This window comes from Alosa sapidissima, chromosome 8 (genome assembly GCF_018492685.1).
Source record: "Alosa sapidissima isolate fAloSap1 chromosome 8, fAloSap1.pri, whole genome shotgun sequence".
NCBI lineage: Eukaryota > Metazoa > Chordata > Actinopteri > Clupeiformes > Clupeidae > Alosa > Alosa sapidissima.
Window position 1 is genome coordinate 23,694,531 of NC_055964.1, and position 27,705 is coordinate 23,722,235.

General features: G+C 43.9%; 2 protein-coding genes across 2 annotated transcripts in view; both read right to left on the bottom strand.

Moving 5' to 3' along the window:
• Window positions 1-1,775: 1,775 nt before the first annotated feature.
• The window catches only part of mfsd3 (major facilitator superfamily domain containing 3), a 37,408-nt gene continuing 11,478 nt past the window's right edge, over window positions 1,776-27,705 (bottom strand). The window contains exons 3-6 of the mRNA XM_042101736.1: window positions 27,532-27,679; window positions 8,952-9,052; window positions 7,147-7,256; window positions 1,776-4,336 (exon numbers count right to left, since the gene is read on the bottom strand). Coding sequence (XP_041957670.1) covers window positions 4,124-4,336; window positions 7,147-7,256; window positions 8,952-9,052; window positions 27,532-27,679 — 572 coding nt within the window. The 3' untranslated portion in view covers window positions 1,776-4,123. The remainder of the gene's footprint in view (window positions 4,337-7,146; window positions 7,257-8,951; window positions 9,053-27,531; window positions 27,680-27,705) is intronic.
• On the bottom strand, window positions 20,602-22,378 carry LOC121715803. Its single transcript, XM_042101737.1, has 2 exons — window positions 21,478-22,378; window positions 20,602-21,327 (listed from the first exon to the last, which is right to left on the bottom strand). The coding sequence occupies exons 1-2, from the start codon at window positions 22,150-22,152 to the stop codon at window positions 21,322-21,324; spliced, it is 681 nt and encodes a 226-aa protein (XP_041957671.1). The 5' UTR covers window positions 22,153-22,378; the 3' UTR covers window positions 20,602-21,321.

Below are 27,705 nucleotides of genomic sequence, written 5' to 3' on the forward strand. Positions count from 1 at the left end.
TGCTAAATGGAGTTCTGTAGGTTTCAAGATGTCTTGAACGAAGCCACGCTGCACTCTTCCATTGCCTTGGTTTTAATACAACGCCCCTTGTGGCAGAAAGTTGTATTACAGGAGAGCCGGCTGATGCTTGCTAACTTTAGTGGATATCTGGGCAACACAGAGCATAGGCGTTTTTGACATTGTCAAAATGGCTGACATTCAGTTGATAGTCATTTTTAAACACTAAAAAACTTCACATAGCACCTTTAATCAACATCTGTGAGAAACAGAGGGGAGAGAGGACATTTCTACTTCACGCACCATGAGGACAGAGCATCGAGCAAGCCCACAAAACACACCAAGGGATCGGACCAGGAGTAGGGAGGGGCAAAGAGGACAGGAGAGGGGAGCAAGACACACTCTAGCTTGTTTGCAGAATTGCCTCCATGCTTGAGGAGGGTGGTGGTGGTGGTGGGGGGGGGGGGGGGGGGGGGGGTTAGACAGAGGCAGACACAGCAGCTCAGGATGAAGAGAGCAAGGGAGATCCAGGGAGGGGGAGGGGGGGAGGTGGTAGGGACGGAGGAGAGGGGGCTCCACAAATCTCTACCCCAGCTGGGTAACTCCCACCAATCTGACGCCCACAGCTGGTGGTCCCCCGCTAATCTAGACGGTGAGACACAGCGCAGCCGTCCACCCTCCGCGCGTCCTCTCCCTTCTCTCCCCTCCTGCAACAGCATGTTTCATGTCCGACCTCAGGCTGTGAGCACAGCCCCTGCTACAAACACACACACACACACACACACACACCTCCTAGAAATCTACCCACACAACCTGAGAAATACTGTCCTGAACAAGTGAGTTTGCTTGATAAGATACAATGGCTCAGTTTAACTGCTTAGAGTAGAAGTAATTCTCTGTTTAACTTGCATGCACCTTATATGATAGACATTTGGAATATATCACTGTTGGCTAGATTGCCACGTTATCTGCTGATATAGCTGTGCGTTACGATTCATGAACTTCATGTTTCAACAACAAAAGTTGAAGTTGTTTCTTATTAAAGTTTTCTGGTACATAAAAATACATGAATATTTAGCAGGCAGCCATCATTATCTGAGCGAGTGAACAGGTGTGCCAGAGCACGGAGGCCTGCGCTGCTTAACGGTGTCACAGTATTGCATCATGGCTGCATGGGGCTGAGACTGGGGGGGGGGGGGGGGGGGGGGTGGTGTCAGGAGGAGGCACTCTGGTAGCTGATACACATGGGCCTCTGGAATGCACTGCTACGGAGGGCTCAGGGAGGACTCCTGGCTCCCTTTTGTCCCGGGCGTGAGGTGTGAGGACGCTAAGCCTCGCTACTTTGGCCTCCTTTCTCCGGTCGCCATACATAATGACGGTGGATGAGAGTGAGCAAAGTGGAGGTCTATTCAGGGTGCGTTGTAAGGGACGCTAATCCCCTTACTTCAGCATGTAGAGTCATTTGACCGCTATAGTGCGAGAGGGTATACAGTGTCACGGTGTAATGCCTCGTACAGTAAAGCCCTCTCCTCGGCTCAGAGTACCACTGTAGAGACATGCACTGTAGAACATGTTCAGTTTGGGGAAGATGTGTTGATCTTGATCAGTTTGGGCCAGATGTGCAGTTCTGGCAAGAACTTAGATCTTCTGAGATCTACGTCTCTCTCACACGGTCTCTCTCTCTCTCACACACATGGTCTCTCTCGCTCACACGCTCACACACACACACACACACACACACACACACACACACACAATATAAACAGATTTCTATGCAATAATATCTGTAGAAGCTTTATTCTTGTGCCATGCCTCTTCACACAGAGTAGAGACAGGGTGTGCTTTACTTAAAGAGTTTGTCATATTGATGATGAATGGAGATACAATTATTGCAATTCATCAATAACAGAGACAATTTGCTCCTGCAGTTAATGTCTAACAAGTCCAGATCTGTTGGAGTAATTGGTTTATTTCAATAGTGGCTCTAATGATTACCTCGCACAATTATACAAATATGCATATACTTGACATTGAAGAAAAGACACAAGAACGACAAAATGACAGTACTGCACAGCTAAAGCAAAAAGGGCTCAGTTCATTCTTGATTCTAGTTCACCCCAGGTGAACACATTCTTTGTCATGACCAGAATTAACATAAGAGTGTTTCAATTATTATGTCAATTGCAATTAGTGAAATTATTACCATCATGGATAGACTGTATGTCCTGGAGGGTTGATGCATAACATTGTGGCATTTTGTGTGTGTGTGTGGGGTCTCATTTTATGGTTCCTAATCATGGAGATTCAGTGTCGTTGCATGATCTTCTTGTATAAACATGTAAGCCCTGGGAGACAAGTACATTCTATTTTACACCATGTGACTCGACACTCAAACATGGCAGGCGGGATGCATAAACAGACAACTGCATAGCTCCAGTGCAACACAGTGCACAGTCAGTACTCCAGACTCTCACACACTGCATTCAGCACACTTAACACCCACAAACAACACAGTGCACAGTCAGTACTCCAGACTCTCACACACTGCATTCAGCACACTTTAACACCCACAAACAACCAGGCACACCAACAAGATATGGGACATCTGGACAGCACAAACTGGCAAGGTCAGAGAAATAAAAAGATGAAAAAAATATATATATAAAAATTATAAAAACACAGTTGATTCTGTAGTTTTGTTGATTTACTCTAAGCAGTAATGACACATATTTTATAGATATGTAAACTTGGCACTACATCTAACATCTTACACTTAACAAATGCTATGAGGCTAATGCTAACTAATGGACTAATGAAACGTTCTCAGGGGTATACTGAGAACAGAATGCATCTTCAAGTATCACTGTCACAAATCACACTTACCTAAGTTAGTTTCTTTCAGCAGGAGCATTATTGCAGCCTATTAGGTTTAGTTGCCTTACCATAGTCAGGCCTATACAACTTCATACCCTGAGGCATCAGTGATTCAGTGGTCCTGCATAAGCAACACTAGCCTGGTCGTTACCATCCTAAGTAGGCGGTAAGGACCAGGCTAAAGCAACACAGCACCTGGCAAGCAAACTTCACACCATATACACAATCAGTTCACCGTGCTACACGTATGTGTGTGTTTTAATGTTATAGGGTGACAAATAATAAAAAATCAATCTATAGAATGGAAATCTACACTATATGTTGTATTTCCCCTGGTGATTTATCGTAGCCTGAAAGTCACGAGAAGATAATGTGTGTCCGGCACCTGCACCGTACGCCGGCGACCCGGGTTCGATTCCCGCCCCGTGGTCCTTTCCGGATCCCACCCCGACTCTCTCTCCCACTCACTTCCTGTCATTTTCCACTGTCGTATCAAATTAAAGGCATAAAAAGCCCCCCCCCCCCCCCAAAAAAAAAAAAAAAAAGATAATGTGTGTCCTTTTGATAACAGTGAACTACCCACTGTGACACAAGGATCTGGATATACTGAAGTATACATCATGCTTTGTAGACCTGTAGTTACATTGCAGAAGGGCTATTTGCTTTTGAGAGCAAACTCTACGAGTCTCCTAGCACCTTCATGGTCCGCTTGACAGATAGCGTTACCTTAGGTTATATTGCACGGCTTTAATATTTCATTAGATGTTGGTAAACAAGCCAACCTACCGCTCATGCAGCTTATCTGCTCTAACTGTGAGATGAAGCACTACTGCGAGGTAGTAGGAGGTCATAGGTAAGCATTGCCTTGAGTTTGTCAGGTCGTGACCAACAGCGCAGATGCAAATCGACTGATTGATTTTGGTTCTTTTTTCCTTTTCTCAGAAATGTACTTCCTGAGGTGCTTCTGTGGCTAAATGCTGGTTAACTGCAATTGCGGAATACTGTGTTTTCAGAAGGCTGTGCTGGCTGTTTTTGTTTTGAAACGCAAGCCCCTTCAAAACACACAAAGCACGTACAACCAACCACATACACCTCCATGAGCACATACACCTCCATGAGCACACACACACACACACACACACACACACACACACACACACACACACACACGAAATCAAGCATACACACACACACACACACACAACCAAGCATACATACACACACACACACACCAAGTACAGTTGTGTCTTTTTCACTTGTCAGTGTGGCTGGTGGTGTTCATTTGCTCCTTGAGAGGTCCGGTGAGCGTGGCCTTCCACACATGAAGGGCCGAGATGGCGGACAGTGTGAAGAAGAGCAGGTAGGCGATAGCGAACCCCACCGAGTCCACCAACCCTCCGGCGAGCGCACTGAAGCTCAACTTCCCCAGCACCTCTAGCGTGGCCAGGAAACTGTAATGGGTGGCCTGGGGGGGGGGGGGGGGGGGGCGGAGCATGGGATATACAGGGGAGGAAGAGGAGGAAGAGGAGGAGAAGGGAAAAGTAAGAGGACAAAAAAAGACATAATGACAGGACTTTATTCCACATGTTTATTTCAGCCAAGCAAGGTTATGACAGGTTATGATTTTTACAGTAGAAATATTATCAATATTAATGTTAAATCTACTGCCTGCCAAGGCAAGGGTACTTACTCTGACCCTTTTGACTGAATATACTAATGGTAACTAACAAAACTTGTACACTGAGGCAGAATACTGAGTGTAAGTCTGAGGCAGTCTTTTGCTCACTACTGAAAAGAGCAATTATCCTTCACACCTTAAAACCAGGGCCTGACTGTCTCGGCGGGGGTGGGGGGGGGGCTAATTCTGAAAATCTCCAGCCATTTTGAATGGACCCGGGTCACGCTGGCACGTTAGTCACTGTTAGTCACTGCCACTCAGCGCCAATAATGGGTTAATGGTGGCCCAGAGAGGCCCGCGGCCGATGAGGAGAACGAGCCCAGATAAAGGGGACACATTTACTGCCCGGGTCTGGAGGCCTCCCTCAGCGCGCCATTTCGATAACGCTGAAAACGCATTGGTTTTTAAAGTGGACATAGAGAGTGGAGCATTTCCCAGGGTGTCCAGATTACAGCGAAATACCAGGAATCCACGATTTTCATCTGCGGCCTCTGTATTGTGGAGGGTAGGAAGCATACTAAAAGGGTCCGTAATGCGATACATTTTCCAAAATAGTTGCGTTAAGAACAAGACTCCTGGTAGTGGGTAGTGGCCCATTAGAATTTTGCCCCCCCCCCCCCCCCCTCCCCCTCCCCCCTCCCCCCCTCCGTGCTATAGCACATTGTTAGCTGGGCACTTTGTGGGATCTTTTTGGATGAATAGGCAGCGAGGCCCTTTTTATTCCCCCCCCCCCCCCCCCTCACCACCAGCCCCCAGCCTATCCCCCAAATGTGCCGCTTACAACCATGTTTTACAGTGGGCAGGCTGTACGAGGAGGGTTCCTGAGACATTAACCCCACCACCTTGTGTTCTTATGGCGAGGAGCAAGGGAGCAGGGAGGGAGGGGGGGGGGGGGGATTGGGAACTCAATCTGGGTCTACGGCGAGCATGTGACTGGAGTTAAGTGAAGTACTTTTATTCCAGCAAACTTGTTTAATGTATACTGTTTCTCTCTCCTGGGCCCTTACCAAACACTCAGGGTATCGGTTTCACTGTCATTCGATATGACCTTAAAAACACGTACACACACACACACACACACACACACACACACACACACACACAAAGACCAAGCTTGCAGCGGCACTATGTATGTCATTTTAAAAAAGGAGACCCTAGGGTTCTCTCGTCGTCATCTCTTTGCTAATAGTTATTATGATTATTCCTCTGTCGTTTCAGATTTTTAAAAATAGCGTGCACACCAAGGAGCTGGCTGTATCCTCAGAGTGTGTGTTTTTTTTATTTTAAGTGATAATAATTCATCACCTTTATAGCTGATTGAGTGATGTTGAGAAACGACGAATGAGCACCTCCAGGCAGCGATGCCCCAGTTAAAATGGGACAAAAGAAGTTGTCAAAGACGAGCAACAACAAAAAAAAAAAGAAAGGAGAGGGAGAAAAAAAGTGAAAGAATGACAGGAATAGAGAGAGAAATAGAGAAGAGTGAAAGAAGGTACGAAAGACTGAGAGAATGTAGAGACTGAATTGTGTGGTTGAGAGAGAGAGAGATCAAGAGAGAAAGGAAGAGAGAAAGAAAGTGAGGGAAAGAAAGAGGGAAGAGAGAGATAGAGGGAGGGGGGGGGGGGGGTTCAAAGAGAGAACTGAAGTTCACTTGATCAGGTCAACAAAGTCACAGCTGACTGATGCTATGCAGTCCTGTCAACCTGTGCGTTCTACCTGGGAGCAAAGGATGTGATCTAATCCCATAGAGTAGGCAGATAGAGGGGTGGGGGCCCTGCAGGGCCAGCTGATTAATGCTCTACCTTTCTTAAGGTGGGGAGTGTCTATTTCAAAGCATTACATAACGCCATAGCAGGTTTGGATTTGCATTTTCCACCTTTTCTAAGGCTGCACATAAACAAAGCACCACATCTCTTCACGTGCGTCTTGGCTTGATGCCAGTGGAACAGACATGAGCTGGATGGGTCTGTATTACTGTTGAGTTATTGTACATGAGTTGTACAAGGTGTCATTGCAAGGCTGCATTGATTGAGGGAATAGAAGAAAGAGAGAGGAGGAAAGAAAGAAAGAAAGAAAGAAAGAGAGAGGAGGAAAGAAAGAAAGAAAGAGAGAGGAGGAAAGAAAGAGAGTATTGACTCTCAGTTGAGTTGACACCACAGGATAAGGAGGAGGAGGTGGTGGTGAGGAAACACACTTTGCTTTGCCTTTCTTAAGATGAGAAATTCCCAATTCAGTTACATATTACATAACATTAACATTATACCACCTGTGCCTGTGAAGGCTCAGATTCACATGGAAACAACACTCCAGCACACCTCATCACTTACCTGCTACCTCTGAAATCTGCTCTACACCAGATGAATAACAGTGTGTAGTAAATGTCTTTTTTTAAAGGAATAGAGTGTGTGTTTTCTATGTGTGGACATAAGTATGATTGTATGTGTATGTTTGTTTATGTATGTGTGTGTGTGTGTGTGTGTGTGTGTGTGTGTTGCGTGCATGTGCGTATGCTTTGTCAGCAGTAACTGCTGCTGCGTACCTGGATGCGTACCTCTACGTGTATCTCTACAAGTGTGTGTGTGTGTGTTGTTGGGTACCTGGATGCTCTCCTCGGCGCGCTGAGTGCAGTTCATCATGACGGTGAAGGTGAGGGTGGTGATTAGGCCCCCCAGGAAATGCTGTGCACTCATACTCAACACCGACATGCCTGCAGCGACAGCCAACACAACCCGCCACCAGTCAGTATACTGTACAACAACATCATCAGCATACACAACAAACTGATGGCTACACAGTTACACTTCCTGTGAACCCTCACAGCATGGAAATAAAAAAAAAAGACCCAGACAAGCCCCTGACCTCAGATGTGATCTTTTTTAAAACGATGTATCTGGTTTTTAAAAAAAGATAGCGCTTTTCCGCTTGCATTCACAGCTGGTTAGCAGCGGACAGTCATGCTGTGAAATAATGAGCAGCCCTCTCTCGAGCGCTAAGCACTTCTGAGCCACCGGAGCGCTAGCATCGACGTGAGCGCTCAGCCGCATCCTACTCCTGACCTGAGGTGAGGTCTTCTGGCAGCCAGGTCAGTCTGCACCAGCTCTGGCTAAGAACGCGCGCATGCGAGAGAGAGAGAGAGAGAGAGAGAGAGAGAGAGAGAGAGAGAGAGAGAGAGAGAGAGAGAGAGAGAGAGAGAGAGAGAGAGAGAGAGAGAGAGAGCACATGTGGGCACGGTGGATCAGCCAAGCTGGGCCTTTGGCTAGGGTTAGGGGGCAGGAACTTTGCCATCAATGACCAACAGACCCCCACCACCCAGAACTCCACCCTCCCACCCCATTTGAATAAGGGGGCCAAGAGCTCATTGCTTTAGTTGCCCTGTTCTGTATGTCTCTGCGTCAGCCCCCTGAACACCAACCCAACCCCACCACATGCCAGAGATGACGCGGTGCGCCTTCCGCATCAAGCAGCACTGAATAATTCACTGGAAATGTTTAGTTCTGCCTAACAAGACTTCTCCATTACTTATCCAAGAACCACAGACAGCGCAAACGTCTCCCCACTGCTGAGGATGGTGTCTCATGCAATATTGAACCATTTCGGCAGAACCTCGCTTCTTTATGGGGAGGATAGAAGTGTGGTGCAACCAGGGGGTTTAGGGGGGTTGGCCATACACCCATACACACACACACACACACACACACACACACACACAAAAAAAAGCACCATGACAGAAAACAATGATCAGCCTCGGTGGATCAAAGATACAAAAAAAGAACAAAAGTACAGTAGCTAAAATTGCATGACTTCCTTCCGATTTCCATCCCTTTATTTCCATCAAATAAACATCTCAGGAGCAGGGCGACGGGAGAGCCGAGGCAGCTGGAGCCGTGCCCTTTATCAAACAGCATCCCGACGGTGAGAATAACACACTGGGGCCGGACCACCAGCAAATCACACGTGTCTGCGCCATCCAACCGAACTGTCGACGACTACGCAAGACGGCACTTGAATACGGCAGCCTCTTCCGCAGATACGCGGACACATAGCACCTTCGTGTGCAGCCACTGAGGATACTGGTGAAAGATACGGATGAACTATCTTACCACTGACAGGCAGAGGAAAAGGGTGAACCTTTAAACATAGTCATAGTATGTGCTGCACACGAGGAAACATACAACTACTGCATCAGAGACTGACAGAATTGTGATCCATATTTCGTTATCTGGTAAAAGACTAGGCAAATATTTGATGTGATTAGTATGGTTACAAGAACGAAAGTATGAGAAGACTTTCATCGTATTTTTACATTTTCAACTAAAAGAAAAACAGCTTGAAACTCGAAACTGTGTGTGTGTGTGTGTGTGTGTGTATATATATGTGTGTGTGTGTGATACATGTCGCTTACCTTTCATAAGTGGCGATGGCTCCAATATGGTCAGCAGGGAGCTCTGGAAGACCATGCCCACCGTCCTCATCACAAACACGCGCCTCATTAGCAGCCCGATGCTACAAAGGGCAGAATACAACGGCAACATCAGCTCACACCCCACACACCAAATAACACCAAACAACACCAAATAATACCAAATAACACCAAACAATCATTTACATATGACCTTTTGTCCATACACTGAAGATATGTTAGGGTTTTGTAGTATGTTGATATACTGTAGACCACAAGGACCTCATGTAGTATTGTCAAGACTACAAGCAGAGCCTATTTTTCATCAAGGCTACTTGTCATCAAGGCTGAGTGCTTGTGTTATGTTGTGTTGTGTTGTGTTGCGACTGAGCATTTGCTGACATGAGATGAGAACCTCAATTGGATAAAAGTAGATGATTCAAATTGTGTAAGAAAGCTCAAATGAAAGCAATCAGGGGCAATCACATATAACTTCTGTGATACTTAGGATAGAGAAATATAGTGAGTCTCTCTCCTGCATTACTTCTACTCGTGTTTTCCTACACTACTATTGGCTATCTAACACTAATGGACACTCATAAACAAACACAGAGTGGACCTAAACGGCACAGCTCATTCTCTCTCCTCTCTAGACACGCTAATTGATTGCCCGTTAGCGGTTTAAAACAGCATCCTGGTGTGCCCGGTTCACGGGGTAATCAATAACCTGACAAGATCCCCAGTGACGGGCCTGATTAGACTGAGGCTAATTAGCGTCCATCAGACGTCTCACTCTTGGCCAGTCGGCCGGTCGTTCGGAGCCATTATCTCCCAATCACCCGCGGATTAGGCCGCTGCCAATCAGAGCACCCCGAGCGGCCCGTCAATCACAGCGCGAGGGGCTGGAGGGGGAGAGAGAGAGAGAAGAGAGAGAGAGGAGGGAGATAGAGAGAAGAGAGAGAGAGAGAGAGAGGAGGGGCAGACGAACAACCGCCTCAGGCGCCGAGGCGAGCTGTGTCACTGAAATTCAGATTCCCCCATGAACCCTCCACTAAATTGCACTAATTGATAACGTGGGAGTGGTTTTAACAACTTCCGACGTGGTTGGACAGTGACTGTGTGTGTGTGTGTGTGTGTGTTAGCTGTGCGTGCTAACTATGTGTGTGTGGTGTGTCTGGGCGCCTGTAAGGTCTTGAGCTGTGGTGATGTGAGATGTGAGAGATGGAGGGATCCTAGGAGGAGTCGCCTCGGCTGGACTGCCCACAGCCACCTCCAGTCTGGCGCAGTGGTCGAGGCAGACCGAGTCTCTCTCTGCCTGACTGGCCTAAAGAACACAACCGGCAAGAGACACAGGGCAGACAGACGGGATAGTGAGAGAAAGAGAGAAAGAGAGAAAGAGAGAGATACAGAAAGACAGATAGAGAAAGAGAAAGAAAGGGAAGTCATGAATAATGCAAAAAATGGGTACTGGGTAGGAAGGGGAAGGAAAGAAAAGAAAATTCTATCAAATGATGCTTCCATCTCCATTCTGACCTTTATGTTGGTGTAGATGGGCGAGGGATCCATCAGAATGGCCAGTACTGGCAGTCTGCTCGGCCGCACGAGAGAAAGCCAATCTGCCGTCATTCTCATGCAAACGAACTAACTCTATTTTCCCCCTAGATCTCTCTCTCTCTTTTTTTCTGTTCCTTCTTTCCCTCTCAATGACACTCTTTCATATTTCCCCTCCCTTTCAAACGGCAATGCAGAGAGAGTGAGCAAGACAGAGATAAAGGGAGAGAGAGTGAGTAAGAGAGAGAGAGAGGGAGGGAGAGCGAGAGAGAGGGGAGGGAGAGAGAGAGAGAGAGAGAGAGAGATATAGAGAGAGAGGGAGCTGAAAATGAGTTTGGAAACGGGCGAATCTTGCCGGCTCTGCCCCCAAGATAAGATTTACGCTCTCAGATTGCAGATGCAGATCTGTGTAAGGGGGGTCAGTTTTTGGCCACTCGAGCGTTGCAGATGGGATCGGGATAAGTGTCCAAATTAGCTTTTAGCGGCCCTGCACGGACAACGGGGGGAAACCCTATCTGTGGGAAGCCGGGGCCCAGGCTGGAGCGGTCCGGGGCCTCAATGCGTACAGTGTCGGCCGCCCCGCGTGTGAAACTCAGCATTCCTTCTGCTAGTCAGAGCAGCTTTTTCTCAGAGAGAGAGAGAAAGAGAGAGAAAGAGAGACAGAGAGAGAAAGAGAGACAGAGAGAGGGGCGAGGGAGTGAGGGAGAGAGAGAAAAAGAAGTAAAAGGAACAGGAAAAAGTGCACACTTTGAGGCACACCTCCTCCTTCATCATCACTTTGCCCACAGAAAGTGACTAACGTTTGAAGGGTTTGGTTACACAGTGACAAAACGCCAGTTCTAGTTGGGAAACGGTGCTGATGAGAGCCTACGGTGAACAGTGGGTTTCAGAGCTGCTGTGTGCGATAACGACTGTTGTTCTCTCCAGAGGAGCAGCGTAAAAAAAGGTTATTTATAGATTGCATTACATCAGTCGTGCTCAGAGCTAAAATGATAACATGATCGTGGACAGGTGTGCAGTCTTATGCAACATGTGGAGTGCACAACCTATTTGCACTCGGACAAAGCCCTGGGATACAGAAGATGTGTAGTCCAACCAGTGGTGGAAAGTAACAAAGTAGATGTAATTCTCTCCTGCTTAAGTAACTAATTAATGTATCTGTACTTTACCGAAGTCTTTCTATTTGGTTAGACTTTATACTTTGACTCCATTGCATTTCGAAGTGAAAATTGTTACTTGTTACTCCATTACATTTAGTGAGACCTGTCGTTCCTTTTTACCAAAGCGAAGAAGAACATGTAGGCTAAGAGAGGTCAAGCGAGTGCACCATAAGCACACCAATCAGGGCTCAGTGCGCACGATTTGCTCTGAACTCCTTTCGGTTTTGTTGAGACTTGTTGAACCATTGCGCCCTTCTGTACATTGACTTCGTCACAAGCCCGCTGCAGCATTTTGAGGATGCTTTATGCTCATGCCCAGCACTGCATACATCAATGGAAATGATGGAAGAAACAGCTGACACTGACCTGCCTGAACACCCTTGGCCTTATTTGCGCACACTTTTTGAATTAGTGGAAAAGAAGAACGATTCATTTTTTATTAGTGTCTTCTCTGCCTGCCAAGGCACCATACAATTTTCTCTTTCAATTAAGTTACAAATGTAAAATGAAACAATAGTTCTCTAGTGCTGTTATTTGATAACCACTTGGTCTTACCTAATGGAAATGGATTGCTGTTTTGTGCTTATGATCTTTTTCATAGACAAGTGTCAGACACTATTTAAAGATTGGTGTGCCTAGAGTGCCATTTTCGCCTAAAATCAGTTGATTGAGCTTTATTTGCTTTGATGTGAAAATGATAAAAGGGCATTATAAACATAATCCATCAAGGTACTTTTACGTTTAATACTTAAGTACATATGAAGGCAGATATTTTTATACTTCTACTCGAGTGGAAATTTAAAATGAATACTTCAAGAGTAATATTTTACACAAGGTATCTCTACTTTCACTCAAGTACATAGTTAGTGTACTTCGTCCTCCACTGAGTACAAAAAACACTGCACTGACAAAGACACAAAGGGCCATATTTTGCACCCTGGCGTATGGCACAAAACTCGTAAAGTATGTTTTCTTATTTTGCACGTTTATTTTTTAAACAATGCGCCCAGGGGTGTGGCAATTAACAACTTAGAGAGTGCTTGTCTAAAAATCGCTATTGTACACCTGGTCAGAAGACTATGGCGAGTTGTTTATATGTTATTTTAAGAGCGCATTGTCAACAGTTATATTGGCGGGTGCACAACCCACCATCCTTCTATCATCCATGAACGCACACCAGCGCACGTCCATGCAAAACATTACAAATTGCACGATTACAATGAGAAACATAATTAGAATAAAGATATTACGAAATACTGTATATCTCATGATGAGTAGTTATTCACCATCATTTGCAAATGGCTAATGACGGTTAAAAGTGATTAGGGGAGAGGCGAGAGACATGTATGGAGCACAGCTGAAGGCGCACTGTCACGAGATATAAGCAACTCCTCTGCAGGATAAATGTTTTTTTATTCAATCATTTGAGCAATATTAGGGTCAATATTAGGGTAAGTGCATGTTTTCGATGGTAACCCATTGTCTGTCAATAGTGAAAGTAACTGCATATAACTGTCTTGTCGTTGACTGACACCATGGTGAAGTTAGTTTCACTTTGCCAATGAGTTCAAATAATAGAGGAGTGCAAATACCTGAAGGTTATGCTAGGTTTTAGTAAAGCATGGTTTAGTGGAATGACTATTCCATACGGTCTCGCAAGCAGCCTCCTTCAAATGCGCCGTTGAATGTCAAAATACCGATGCATTCTTTGGCATCGCGCTTTGCACCATTAAAGGGAATGACAGATGTCATTCTCATTGGTTTAAATGATGATAAGCCCCAAACACACCCATGACTGATAAAGAAACCTAGGAACACCTTGTTGCGCCATGCGCTCTATGTATGATAACAAAAAACATCCCAATGTGGACTGGACATCCTACTAAATTTAAATAAGCTTTTGACGAGTGACGATGCGCTTTTGTCTGTCATGATAGGGCCCAAAAATTAACTTCTAAGTGACAAACAAAAAAAGATGTAGAAATGATGGATTACAAAAGAAAAGGGGTAATTATGAATACAGTGTTTTCTAATGTGTATCATACATCCAGATTCACATCACACATCCGACTACAATTGAAATGTAAATGAAATGGGCAACATAAGACCATCTCTCACGCATAAGTTACTGGTAGTAATTCCTACCTGCACATCAATCTCCTCAAAAGCGTAACTTCAATACATGTACACATGCACAAAAAACTAGATGTACCGCATAGGGGTACAAACTATGACCGCCGCACAGTCCTGTACATCCATGCTGTGAAAAATAAATCATATTAATGAATTTGTCTCCATCTTTTACTCCATCCCCCACTCTTGAAACTTTGGTGTCTGCTTGTTTGGAATGTCTGTTTGCGGCCGCACACAAAGTAGCCTACTGGCGCTGAAAAGGTGAATAGATTTGTAGCACTTGCCAAAAAAATTGTAGCATTGTTATAAAACCTTTAAAATCTCTAAACAATCAAGTAGGGCAGTTCATCACAGTCCATCCATTGCAACTGGACTGATGAAAGGTACACCTGTAGGCTACATTTTATTTGGGAAAGCAGCAGCATAATGTATTTATTTATTTATTATTAAACAAAACAATCCCTGTCAGTTCCATGCAGTTTTCAACAGCTATCAAGAAGAGAGGTCATGTCATGGATTTTTGTGAATGTTTCTTCTTCTACATATGCATAAGTTTAGTCTTCTAGTTCATATGATATTCAGCTTTATTGTCTATGCACAAATACCAGTAGTCTAAAACAAAATGCAGTTTTACCGAGTGGTGCAAATAATGTCCAAAAGGGCATTCATGAAATGCTTTGCTAGACTGTTCATACACATCTTAATGGGCCAAGTTGAAGAGCTACTGTCCGTTATTGTTTGTGCAAATAATTGGCTGATTCATGTTCCCTTGCATTTTGCAACTATGAGGTCCATAGTTAATCTGGCTTTTGCCAGACCAAGCTCAATCTTTTAAGTCAAAAAAGAAATCGCTGGCAGATCAGGCTGAGTTCACCCAGCCTAGTCCATGGTAGGCGCCCAATAGAAATATTGTTTAAGTTTGCGATTGAGATATCCACGCACTGGCGCCCCCCCTGCGACGTGTTCGCCCCCCGGTTTCAGAGCTATTCTAAATGCAAAAATGCATAGAGGGAGTTATGACAAAACCGTGACTGTTAACAAACTATATAAGGTAGGCCCAATGCTAGGCCTATTCCACAACATAAATTGTCACTAGGCTATGCTGGCGCCCCAAATAAAATCTCCTTTGGGAACCAATGGCTTACAGTATCAAGCGGACTTAAGCTGCCACCTCTTGGCGAAAAGTTAATAGTTTTGCATATCAGTATATTTCACGCAGCTGTGTAAATCACGGAAAGCGCAATTGAAGTGGACACTTCTAAATGGAACCCAATCCACTGTACAGTAGCTCAAGGTCTGTGGCTAAAGCAGCCATAATGAAAGCGTTATCGCTTTACACACACACACGTGTTTTTAATCGCAAAGACTACAACTAACAAGCTGGAATCAAAGCTGGAATCGACTCCCCTCTCACACCCTAAACACGCACTTCGAACAAACAAAAAGCGTCTCAGTCTCACGGTATAGCCATGGATAAATCTCTCAACGTGCGCTCTAAAACATTTGGTAAATGGAGATGTAGATCATCACGGGTGCGTTAATAAATCTACATGGCGAGTTGACACAAATGATTCACTTTGACGAATTTATGTAGTTTCAGTCCTAGTTACTTTACTTTGAGCCATGCTCTTCCTTACTTGAATCACCTTTGAAAATAAAGGGTTGAAGTAGCCAGGAAGCCTATATATTTTCCATTAGAAAACCATCACGTAGCAAATGTGTTGTGGCTAACTCACTTAGCTCCTGTTAGTAGCCTAGGTTATGGTCATAAGCAAATGAGGTGACAGTCGAAAGATACAATTAGTGCTGTTATCAATTTGCTTGGTAGCCTATAACAGCATTTATGGTTTTCTACAAATACATCAATAATCAAATTGGCCTCCATCACTCAACCAATGCTAACGGTAGTCTAACATTATTTTACCTACGTCCTAGGATAACTTGTATAAGATTAACGTAGCCTACCTGCAGTACAAACCAAGCATGTCCGATAAACATTCTCAGATTTATTTCGGCTTCAAGAAGAAGTGGGAATTACATTTCATGTGGAAATCGTCCTATCCTTATTAGACGTTCTCTGCGGTATACTACAGTCCTTTTAGGAAGCCTCCATTGTTTTTCCAACCCACTTTTAACTTCCAACAAAATTACGTCTCACTGCAACGATGCGCCATCTAGTGGACAAACGACTATGTATCACCAATACTGGAAATGCAGCCATGATGATGATGATGATGATGATGAATATTTTTGGCTTTCCTTTAATCCTACTGAATTTGTAATTATGTATCGGCCGTTCTAATTGCAGATACCGATAGTATGTGCGTGCCTGTGTGTGTGTGCATGTGTATGTGTGCACCGCCATCTACAGGCCAATGAGTGTACAGTCACTAAATGTACACATAACCTACCTTTTTTTTGACCCCCCCATGGATGAAATTCTACGAAACTTGGCATACCCCCAGAGAATGCCAGGTCAATCATACACATAACATTTGGTGCAGTTCTGAACATCTTAACTGAAGATAGGGGCGATTAAAGCAGAATGATATTGCATTTTCATTTTTAACGGGGGGGGTGCAAATCACAAATGAGTGATTATGGGCAAGGTTGATGTGGGCCCTTGAGACCAACATACCATAAAAAATTCTTCATCCTCAGTGCCACGGTTCAGGTAGTTATTTAGGAAAAACTGCATTTTTTGGGTTTCAGGGGGCTACATACCCACCAAATTTCATGTGCCCCGGTGTTTCGGTGTCCCGGGTATCGTTGACCAAAAATTCAGGAAGTAGATGACGGGGGGGAAAAAAAAACTTTGACAATCCCTATATGACCGCTTCGCTAGCGGCGGTCATAATGACCCCCCCCCCCACGTTTGTAATATGAAACCCAGCAAAACAACAAGTCCAGTGGTTAGTATTGAGATGACGTTATAGTGTAAGTTCCTGCGCTCTCCACCCATTCTGGTGGTTTTCTGAGGGGGGAACAGCGGGGCCTCTCCCATCCGTCCCTCCAGGCTCTCGAGCCCCCTGGCGCTCTCCGCCTGCCCAGAAAATGAGTGCCACAGCCCGCCATCACCTCACACCTCACCTGGAGAGAGTGGCAGCTCTTGCACAGGGCTGTGTTTACTTCCATTACTCCAACCAACCCCAGGGGAGGGGAGGGGGCAGCAAGGTGAGGAGTGTTGCGGTGGGGTGTGTGTGTGTGTGTGTGTGTGTGTGTGTGTGTGGGGGGGGGGGGGGCGGGGGGGGTTGGTGAGTGAGGGACGGCAGTGAGAAAATTCAGAGGAGAGGAGGAGGGGTGTTTGGAGGAGGACAAGAGGCCAAGAGAAGAGAGAGTAAGTGTGTGTATACAGTATATACATGGTGTGTGTGTGTGTGTGTGTGTGTGTGTGTGTGTGTTTATGGATAGGAGAAAGAGGGAAAGAAAGGGATAGTGAGCAACCAGCAGAAGTCTGAAATGAGGAGAGATGTGATGTGCCCCGTCCTTCACCTAAACAAAACTTCCCCAAAGGCCTATAGGGCTATGTGCACCGAGAGAGTGAGTGAGAATGTACGTGCCTACAGATGTGTATGTGTATGTGTGTATGTGTGTGTGTGTGTGTGTGTGTGTGTGTGTGAGGGAGACCAAAAGTGAAAAACAAGCTTCTCCAAAGTGACCCTCCCTATCCGTTGGTGAGTGTAAAGAGGTAGATGCTAAATGTAAAGAGGTAGAGCTAAATGTCTATTCCCATCACTATCTGACAGCACTATCTGACAGTACTTTAATACCATTAAGTATCTTGGCTACCTGTGCAATGAGTTTCCCTATCTGAGATGTTACATGAGCTGCATTACCACATATGTGCACCACTCGACAGTACCAAAGGAAGCAGTGCTCTTGAGGGCTGTTATCTGAGATGTATTACCACCTGAAATATGTGTGCTACGCTACCGGCGGAAGCAGCACATGGTGAGGACAGTTATCTGTGCTGTGATGCATATGTGCGCTACCCAAGTACAGTAGACAGTGCTCCTCAGGGCTGTTACCTGGGCTGAGATGCATTAGCACCTAAGATATGTACGTTATTGTTTATTTGTTTAGCACAAATTAGTACATCTGTGCAAGGCGGGAACGAAGCCTAGAGGCATGTACAGAGTTCCACGCCTATTGCCAAGTCATGTTAACATATTGACATGCAGGCTAAACATATAAATAATCTGTTTGATCCACAATAAGGAAGCATTAAAAGCAAAATGATTAGGGTCAAAGCAAAAGATAGGAAGAAAAAGACATTCTGTCAACAATGGATGTAAAGCAAGAAAAGAAGAATCAAAGAGAGAAAGTTTCAGGTAGACAATAGATGGTTCTTCAACTGTCTTTTAAAAGCAGAGAATGATGATATTGATCTTAGCTGTGGGCTTAATTCACTCCACAGCTTTGGGCCTCTGAAGGATATATTGAACTGGTGCCTAGAAGTACGCGTGCGTGGTAGAAGTAGGTTGTTGTTTTTATACCTAGTACGGTATGACTGGGTGTTAGATGTGGAAATAAATATGTTCTGGAGTGTGACTGGAAGATCTAAATGTCTTTAGAGGAATTTATGGACGAATAAGCATGTTTGATATGGATTCACTTTATCAATGGGGAGTAAGTTGTAAAGAGTGGCAGTGTTGGTGTGTCTATTTGAGTGAGAAATTAGCCTAAGAAATTTCTTCTGTATGGTTCATAGTTTATTGAGGTAGGTGGGATAAGTAGCTGCCCAAACAATATTGCAATAATTAATAAATGGGAACAGAAAACTAAAGTACAAAGTGAGATAAGCTGAGGAGTGAATTAAGGGACAAATCTTCCTCAATATGCCCAGCATCCTTGCAGATCTTTTGGACACTAGGTCAATATGATTGGACCACTTTAAACCACTGTCGATTATGACCCCTAAGAATTTGGTTTGCTGAACAAGTTCGATTTCTGAATTGTTGATATAAATTTTAGCTTGCTCTTTGGGATATTGTCTATTTGTGTTACAAAAGATCATAAAGTTGCATTTTTTTACATTGAGGGTCAGTTTGTTCAATTGAAACCATTTCTCTACAGAGTGCAATTCATCATTAACATTATTGATAAGTGTATTAAAATCTTGGTGTGAGGCTATGATGTTTGTATCATCCGCAAACAAAACTGGAAGAACATTAGTGCATGATGATGCCATGTCATTAATATAAATTAGGAATAGTAAGGGACCCAGGATTGATCCCTGTGGAACACCATACAAAATCTTAAATTTTTTTTGAGGAAAAACTGTTCAAGCACACATATTGTTCTCTGTTTATGAGATCGTTTGTGAACCAGGTAAGGGCTGTACTCTCCACTCCATATTTATTGAGTTTAGCAATAAGTATGTTGTGACATACTGTATCGAAGGCTTTACTCAAATCAAGAAAGACTCCAAGAGCAAATTTCCTGTTGTCAAGAGCTGATGAAATGTAATTTACAAGCTGTAGAAGGGCATGCTCAGTGGAGTATTTTTTACGGAAGCCATATTGGTGTTTATATAATATGTCGTTAGCTGATAAATGATTGGAGAGTCTGGAGTAAATGAGCTTTTCCAAGATTTTTGATATACAGGGTAAAATTGATATTGGTCGATAGTTGCTAAATTCCTTGGCATCACCTCATTTGAAAATTGGTATAACTTTAGCAATTTTCAGATCAGGGGGGATGATCCCAGATTTTAAAGATAAAGCAAGGATGTGAGTGAGAGGTTGGATGATGAAGTCAATGGTTTCTTTAATGAGAATACTTTTTAATGCCATCATGTCCATGCGCTGAGTTCTTTAATGCCATTGTAATTTCACAGACTTCCTGTAGGGTTGGGGGATCAAAAGTGTGGAGTGTAGAATACTGTCCCTTAATCATAATACCCGGATTTATATCAGACCCTTTGATGTTTGAATCCAGTTCAGGGCCAATATTTGCAAAAAAATAATTGAAGCCATTAGCAATATCATTTGGGTTGGAGAGAGCACCTTCCTTGGTATTCATCTCCATTGGAGTAGTTGATGGAGAGTTACTGCGATTCATTAAGTGGTTGATGAGGTTCCAAGTTGTTTTAATGTTGTTTGAAGCCTGAATGAATTGTTCTGAATATAATTTCTTCTTGGTTTTCTGAATTTCTTACTGAAGAAAGTAAGAGTTTGAGAAGAGTTTGGCTTTCTGTTTTTCTTACTGAAGCTGTAAAATTATTTTTGCATTTTTTATATGCTTCAATATTAATGAGGGATGGGTTTAATACCGATTTCCTATAAAGTTTATTTTTCTTTCGTGAAAGCTTCTTTAGCTCAATTGTTATCTATGGTTGAATGATTGTTATTGGATTTCTTATTAATCAAGGGAAATGAGATATCAAGGGCAGAGTTAAAGAGCTTAAGAAATAAGCAGTAGGCTTTTGTTGCATTTTTTAACGTAAGAACCTCATAGAGCTAATGGCTGACTTGAAAGAATCTAAGTTCTTTCTGGTGAATTTACAGAACTTAATTGGTTCATTGAAAGTTAAGTTAGCCTTAGGCGAGTCATTATGGTGAATAAATTGAAATACTGGAAGATGGTCTGAAACATCACACATCAAAAGGCCTGAAGTGACCACAAAATCAAGAGAATTGAATAAGATATTATCAATAAGAGTAGCAGATGACATTGTAATTCTGGATGGCTTAGTAATAAAAGGAAGAAAATTAAAAGAGTAAAGTGCATTTAAAAAAAAAATCAGCTGTTAATGTGAGGTCACCTTTAAGCAAATCAATGTTGAAATCTCCAACAAGGGCACATAGTTTACATTCTTTGTTTATTGCATCTAGAGTGGAGTTGAGTGCATCAAGTGATATCTGAGACAGGTGGTCTGTAAATACTGCCAAACAAAATACTTTTACTATTAACTTGCTGACAACATGGGATTTCAACAAATGTCGATTCTGTTAATGTAGAGTCAAAATTGGAACCAAGATCTTTTCTAGGGATGAAGTTGTGGTTCTTAGAAAAATACAGTGAGACACCCCCGCCTCTTCTGCCTTTTCTGCCTTTTCTGATGGAGTGAAATGCATTGTAATCTGAGAGTGGGTATAGATTCCATGACAGAAAAAGAATGGGTCAAGGTTGACATCAAGGTCTTAAGAGCATCATAGTTTCTGGGGAGGCTACGAATGTTTAAATGAAAAATTGAAAAAGCATTTTGATTAGGATTAGGCCTATCAGGAAGAGAGAGAGAGACAACTTATTCAATTGGGATTCAGAGTAATACCTACATGACGATTTTAGTGACTTCAAATTAATCTGATTGGTGTCCGGATTAAAGAAAGTGTCCATGTTCCAAAATACCATCATTGTCCATGTTCTGCTCAAAGGGGCTAAAACGAATGTCAGAGGGGATAGCCATCCCTGTTGTTATAGTAGGTCTGTGTGTAAAACTGTCCATAGAGCATGGTAAAGTCTGTACCTGTACCTAGGAACAACCGGATGAAATTCAGCTATCAGTCCGGAGGATGAGCGATAGGTCAAACCTATCACGATCGAGTCCATCAGAATACTCCACATATTATAGTGATTGGCACGAGCACAGTCCATAATAAGAAACCACAAGATGTTCAATAGGTCTAACATTACTGTCTGCCTGTAAAGTGACTTTGTTGGACTTTGTATCATTTGTATACCTCCAGTTCGGAAATCTCCCTCACAACTATGGCTCGTTGTTCCTCCAGTGTCGCTCCATTGGTACGGATGAGAACTTTGCCGTTCCTTGTCCAGGTCGCTTTGATCTTGTTACCCTTTCTGAGAAACCGTGCCTCTTTTGCAATGTCGCCGTTCTTCTTTGTGATGTGTTCATTCATGTAGACACCTGACCCTTTTAGCTTGAACCCCTGCAGTTTGGCTTTATCCTTTCTGTTTACAAAGCGGAGAATAATTGCTGGTGGATACGTAGTTTTGATTTTCTGGGGGAGAGCATGGCAGGCCGAGATCTGGGGGAGAGCATGGCAGGCCGAGATCTGGGGGAGAGCATGGCAGGCCGAGATCTGCCGGCCGCGAATGGAGACGTCCTGGCCTTCGAGGAATCTGATAACCTGCGACTCCAAGGTCTCCGATTCAGTGGATGGAGGATCATCAGCAACAACAACCGTGGTCCCGGCTTCAACACCCTGCAAATTCTGAATATCCGTCTCGGTGGAAGATAAAGCCCCGTCGGTGTTAACAGCCACGGCCCTGGCATAGGATCGGTGGTGAGTTTTCAAGCCGGTGATAACAACATCTTCCATGCGAGTATTGCTCAGCATCATCCAGTCTTCTCTGCAACGATTCAATCTGTTCATCTTTAGCTTTATTAGAATCATTATACGTGTTCAGTTTAGTTTCTAGGATATCAACCTGAGATTGAAATTTGGACACCTGTTTCGTGAGCGTCAGGATCTCTCTTTGTTGAGTTGCAATTTTGCCAATCTCCAGTTGGATTGCGGCTAGAGACTTTTGGATTTCATCCATCTCAATGATTTCAAGAAGCTTTCTTGCTATTTTGGTGCAAGTTAGTAAATTCTTGCAGTAGCCTATTGAGTTAAGTCAGAGCCAGCGAGATCCATTCTCCCCCCCCACCCTGGACCCCTTCCAGTTTGCATACCGAGCCAAACGGTCCAAAGAGGATGCAATCTGCTCTGCCCTCCACCCAGCCCTCACCCACCTGGAAAAAAGAGACTCATATGTGATATTGCTGTTTATAGACTTCAGTTCTGCATTCAACACCATAATACCACAACAACTCATCTGCAAACTTGACAAACTGGGACTCAGTACCTACCTCTGCAACTGGCTACTGACTTCCTCTGGCAGAGGCCTCAAGTAGTACGTGTTGGCAACAATATCTCAAGCAGCATCACACTGAGCACGGGGGCCCCCCAAGGCTGCGTGCTCAGTCCGCTGCTCTTCACCCTGCTGACGCATGACTGCACTGCAACCTACAGCAACAACCACATAGTGAAATTTGCTGACGACACAACTCTGGTGGGTCTCATCACCAAGGGCGACGAGACTCAATACAGGTTGGAGGTCGACCTTCTGACCACGTGGTGCAGGGACAACAACCTCCTGCTGAACGTCAGCAAGACCAAGGAGATTGTTGTTGACTTCCGGAGAGGTCACACCCAACACCTGCCACTGACCATCGACGGTGCTGTTGTGGAGAGAGTGAGCAGCACCAAATTCCTGGGGGTGCACATCAGTGAAGACCTCTCCTGGACCACCAACACTGCATCACTGGCGAAGAAAGCTCAGAGCCGCCTGTACTTCCTGCGGAAACTCAGGCGAGCAAGTGCTCCACCAGCCATCATGACCACATTCTACCGAGGCACCATTGAGAGCATCCTCTCCAGCTGTTTCGCTGTGTGGGGCGGAAGCTGCACTGAATACAACAGGAAAGCCCTGCAGCGCATAGTGAACACAGCTGGAAGGATTATTGGTGCTTCACTCCCCTCCCTGAAGGACATTTACACCTCCCACCTCACCCGCAAGGCGACCACAATTGTGAGTGATGCAAGTCACCCCGCTCACAATTTGTTTGATCTACTGCCCTCTGGGAAGGGGTACAGAAGCCTGCGCTCCCGCACCACCAGACTCACCAACAGCTTCATACACCAGGCTGTTAGGATGCTGAACTCTCTCCCCCCTCTCCCCCCTCCACCCTCAGCTACATAACATCCTGGACTTTGGACCCACAATGGCTGCCTTGCACTACTCCACTTGCACTACTCCACTTGTACACTTTGCAACTTGTTGTTGTCCTGTTGTCCTGAAAACACTTCTGAACACACTTCTGCTGCTCTTACATAACTTGCACCACTATGCCACTTGCATACTTAGGTCAAACAGAACTACCTCAGTCATTTATTGGCCTGACTTTTGCACTATTATATTGACCGTCTACTGTATGCACAATTGCACAATTTCAACCCAAATTTTGCTGCTCTTATTTCTTCATTGTATGTGCCTTCTTATTTTTACTTTTTATATTGTTTACTTGAATGTTATGTTTGTCTGTGGACCTAATTGGTAAAATATGTCTTGTCTCCACCGTGGGATAGTGGGAAACAGAATTTCGATCTCTTTGTATGTCTTGACATGTGAAGAAATTGACAATAAAGCAGACTTTGAGACATAGGCTAAAACCTGGCAACCCAAAACCCAAACTAGATGTACCGCATAGCGGTACAAAATATGACCGCCGCTCAGTCCTGTACATCCGTTCCGCGAAAATAAATCACACTTCAATTTGTCTCCATATTTTACTCCATCCCCCACTCTTGAAACTTTTGTGTATGCTTGTTTGGCATGCCTGAGTGTGTGTGTGCGGCTGCACAGAAAGTACCCTACTGGTGCTGAAAAGGTGAATAGATTGTAGAATAGCCAAAGAAGATGTAGAATTGTTATAAAACCTTTAAAATCTCTAAACAATCACAAGTAGGGCAGTTCATCACAGTTCATCCATTGCAACTGGATTGATGAAAGGTCACTTACACCTGTAGGCTACATTGTATTTGGGAAAAGCAAAAGGTATCAGCATAATGTTATTTATTTATTTATTTATTTTTTATGTATTTTTAAACAAAAACATCTCTGTCAGTTCCATGCCGTTTTCAACAGCTATCAAAAACAAAGGTCATTTTTGGATGGATGGATTTTTTGTGAATGTTTCTTCTTCTACATAAGATTTTAGTCATCTTTAGTTCATGTAATACTTTATTGTCAATGCACAAATTAAGTAACAGTAGTCTGAAACGTTATTGTTAATGCACAAATTAAGTAACAGTAGCCTAGTCTGAAACGAAATGCTGTTTTACATCTAACCAGTGGTGCAAATAACTGACATGTCCAAATGGGCCTTGATGAAATGCGTCGCTAGACTGTTCATACACATTTTAACGGGCCAAAGTTGAAGAGCTTTTGTCCGTTATTGTTAGTGCAAATATAGGCTGATTCATGTTCCCTTGCATTGTTTAACTGAGGTCCATGGCTAGTCTGGCTTTCATCAGACCAAGCTCAATCTTTTAAGAAATCAAAAAATAAATAGCGGGCAGATCAGGCTGGGTTCACCCAGCCTAGTCCATAGGCACCCGATATTGTTTAATTTTCCGATTGAGATATACACGCTCTGGCTAATCTAAATGCAAAAATGCATCAGGGAGTTATGACAAAACGGTAACTAACAAACTAGATCCTAATAGAAAGCTGTTAGCTTCCCTAAGCTACAGGTAGGATTATAAGGTAGGCCTATTTACAACATAAATTGTCAATAGGCTATGCTGGCGACACAAATAAAATCTCCTTTGGAAACCAATGGCTTACGCCTTACAGTATCAAGCGGACTTAAACTGTCATATCGTGGCGAAAAGTTGTAATAACATTCACGCAGCTCCATGAGTCAAGGAAAGCGCGAATGAAGTAGCCACTTCTAAATGGGACCCACTACACAGTAGCTTAAGGTGTTTTGCTAAAGCAGCCATAATGAAATGAAGGTGTCATTGTTTGGATACTTCACACACACGTGCTTTTTAATTTCACAGACTACAACTACCAAGCTGTAATCAAAGCACATCGATTCCCCTCTCACACCCTGCACGCACTTAAAACAAAATAAACAGGCGTCTCCGTCTCACGCATGTATAGGCAAAACTGTATCAGACCGGTGTAACGTTGGTAAATCTTCCATTGCACAGAATGATTTTGTAGCACGTGCAATAAATGACAGTCGAAAGATACAAACAGTGCTGCTATACATTTGCTTGGTATAACCGCATTTATAGTTTTCTACAAATGCAATAAATCAAATGCCTCCATCACTCAACCAACGCTAACGGTAACATTACCTAGGTCCTTATTGATATTACAAGATTAACGTACCTGCAGTAAAAACCAAGCATGTCCGATAAACATCCTCAGATTTATTTCGGCTTCAAGAAGAAATGGGAATTACACTTCATGTGAACATCGTCCTATCCTTATTAGATGTTCGCTGCGGTAAATTACAGTCCTTGTATGAAGCGTCCATTGTTTTTTCCAATCCACTTTTAACTTCCAACAAAATTATGTCTCACTGCAACGATGCGCCATCTAGTGGACAAACGACTACTTCTCGCCAATACTGAAAATGCAGCCATGATGATGATGATGAATATTTATTTTGGTTTTCTTTTAATCCTACTGATTTTCATTTTTTACCGGGGGGGCAAATCACAAATGACTGATTATGAGCCAGGTTGATGTGGGCCCTTGAGACCAACATACCATAAAAGATTCACAGAGAACCGTGTCTGCCCTACCCTCCTTTCGGGGGTCCAGTCCAGCGGGGGGGCTGCAGATGAAAACGAAAAATGACGGTTCCATGCTATCCATGTGGGGGTACATGCCCACCAAGTTTTGTGTACCCCGGTCTTTCAGTGTCCCGGGAATCCTTGTTGGTGTACGTCACTAAATGTACACATAAATTATTTTATTGTAAGGCCCCCCATGAACGAAAGTACACAAAACTTGGCTTGCATTCAGAGGGTGTCATAATGATCCTACACTTTTAATTTCGTGCAGTTTTGACCTTGTCAGCCAGAGATATTGAGATGAAAACACCTAATTTTTTGCTTTTTAATTTTTAACTAGGTGGCGCTATACATGAAATAAGTGGTAATGGGATGGGTTGACATGCCCCCTTAAGACCAACATACAAAAAAAAGGTGGACCTCCTAGGCCCTACGGTTCTCGAGATATTCACAGAAAACTGTCTCCGGCCACCTACAGGCCAGTTGGTGTATAGTAACATAAATGAATTTATTGTGTGGCCCCCATGAACGGAATTCCACAAAACTTGGCGTGCATACAGAGGGTGTCATAATGATCCTACACTTCCAATTTCGTGCAGTTTTGACTATGTTAGGTCACAGATACCTTCAATTACACCACCTCATTTTTACTTTTTTGTGTTTAACTAGGTGGCGCTATACATGAAATGAGTGGTTATGGAATGGGTTGACATGGCCCCTTGAGATCAACATACAAAAAAAAATGGTCCTCCTAAACCCTACGGTTTTCGAGATATTCACAGAAAACTGTGTCTGCCCTACCCTCCTTTCGGGGGGTCCAATTCAGCGGGGGGGCTACAGATCAAAACGAAAAACGATGGTTCCATGCTATCCATGTGGGGTTACATGTCCACCAAGTTTCGTGTACCCCGGGCTTTCAGTGTCCCGGGAATCATTGACGGAAATTTGGGCATGCGAAAAAGAAAAAAAAAATAAATAAATAAAAAAAAAAAAATCTGACTAAACCTATATGACCGCCGCTTCGCTGCGCGGCGGTCATAATAAGGAAGCGGGTGCCGACTACGCAGCCTGAGTCTCGCCGTAAGCAAGCGGGCTAGTTGAATGGCCTACTCCAGAACTAGCTGTTGTGAAATTGTTGGGAATTTGATTGATTAACACATCAAATAAACTTTTATTGAGTGTTGTTGATACACTGAACTTATGCCCTCGGAACCAAATCTGACAGCAAGCAGCTTTGGAGTTTTGGAAGTAGGCTGCAGGCAGGCAGCTGGTGGATACATAACTGGCATGTGTAAGGTAATGGTAAGGTAAAAGCAACGACCGAAATGCAGTGTTGAAACACGTGTATGAAATGTATTAAATATGCAAACACAAATCCAGTAGATCTGGTGGATGCAGCTTCCTGAGGGCTGTTACCTGTGCTGTGAGAGCAGGAGGCCTGCGATGGAGGAGCCGGCGATGGAGAACCCCATGGCGATGATGCCGTTCCAGAAGCCCAGCTCACGGGATGTCATGTGATGGTCCAGCAGAAAGAGGGGGAACATGCTCATAGCACCCTGCTCACCTGTGAGGGCATATCATATATAGTTC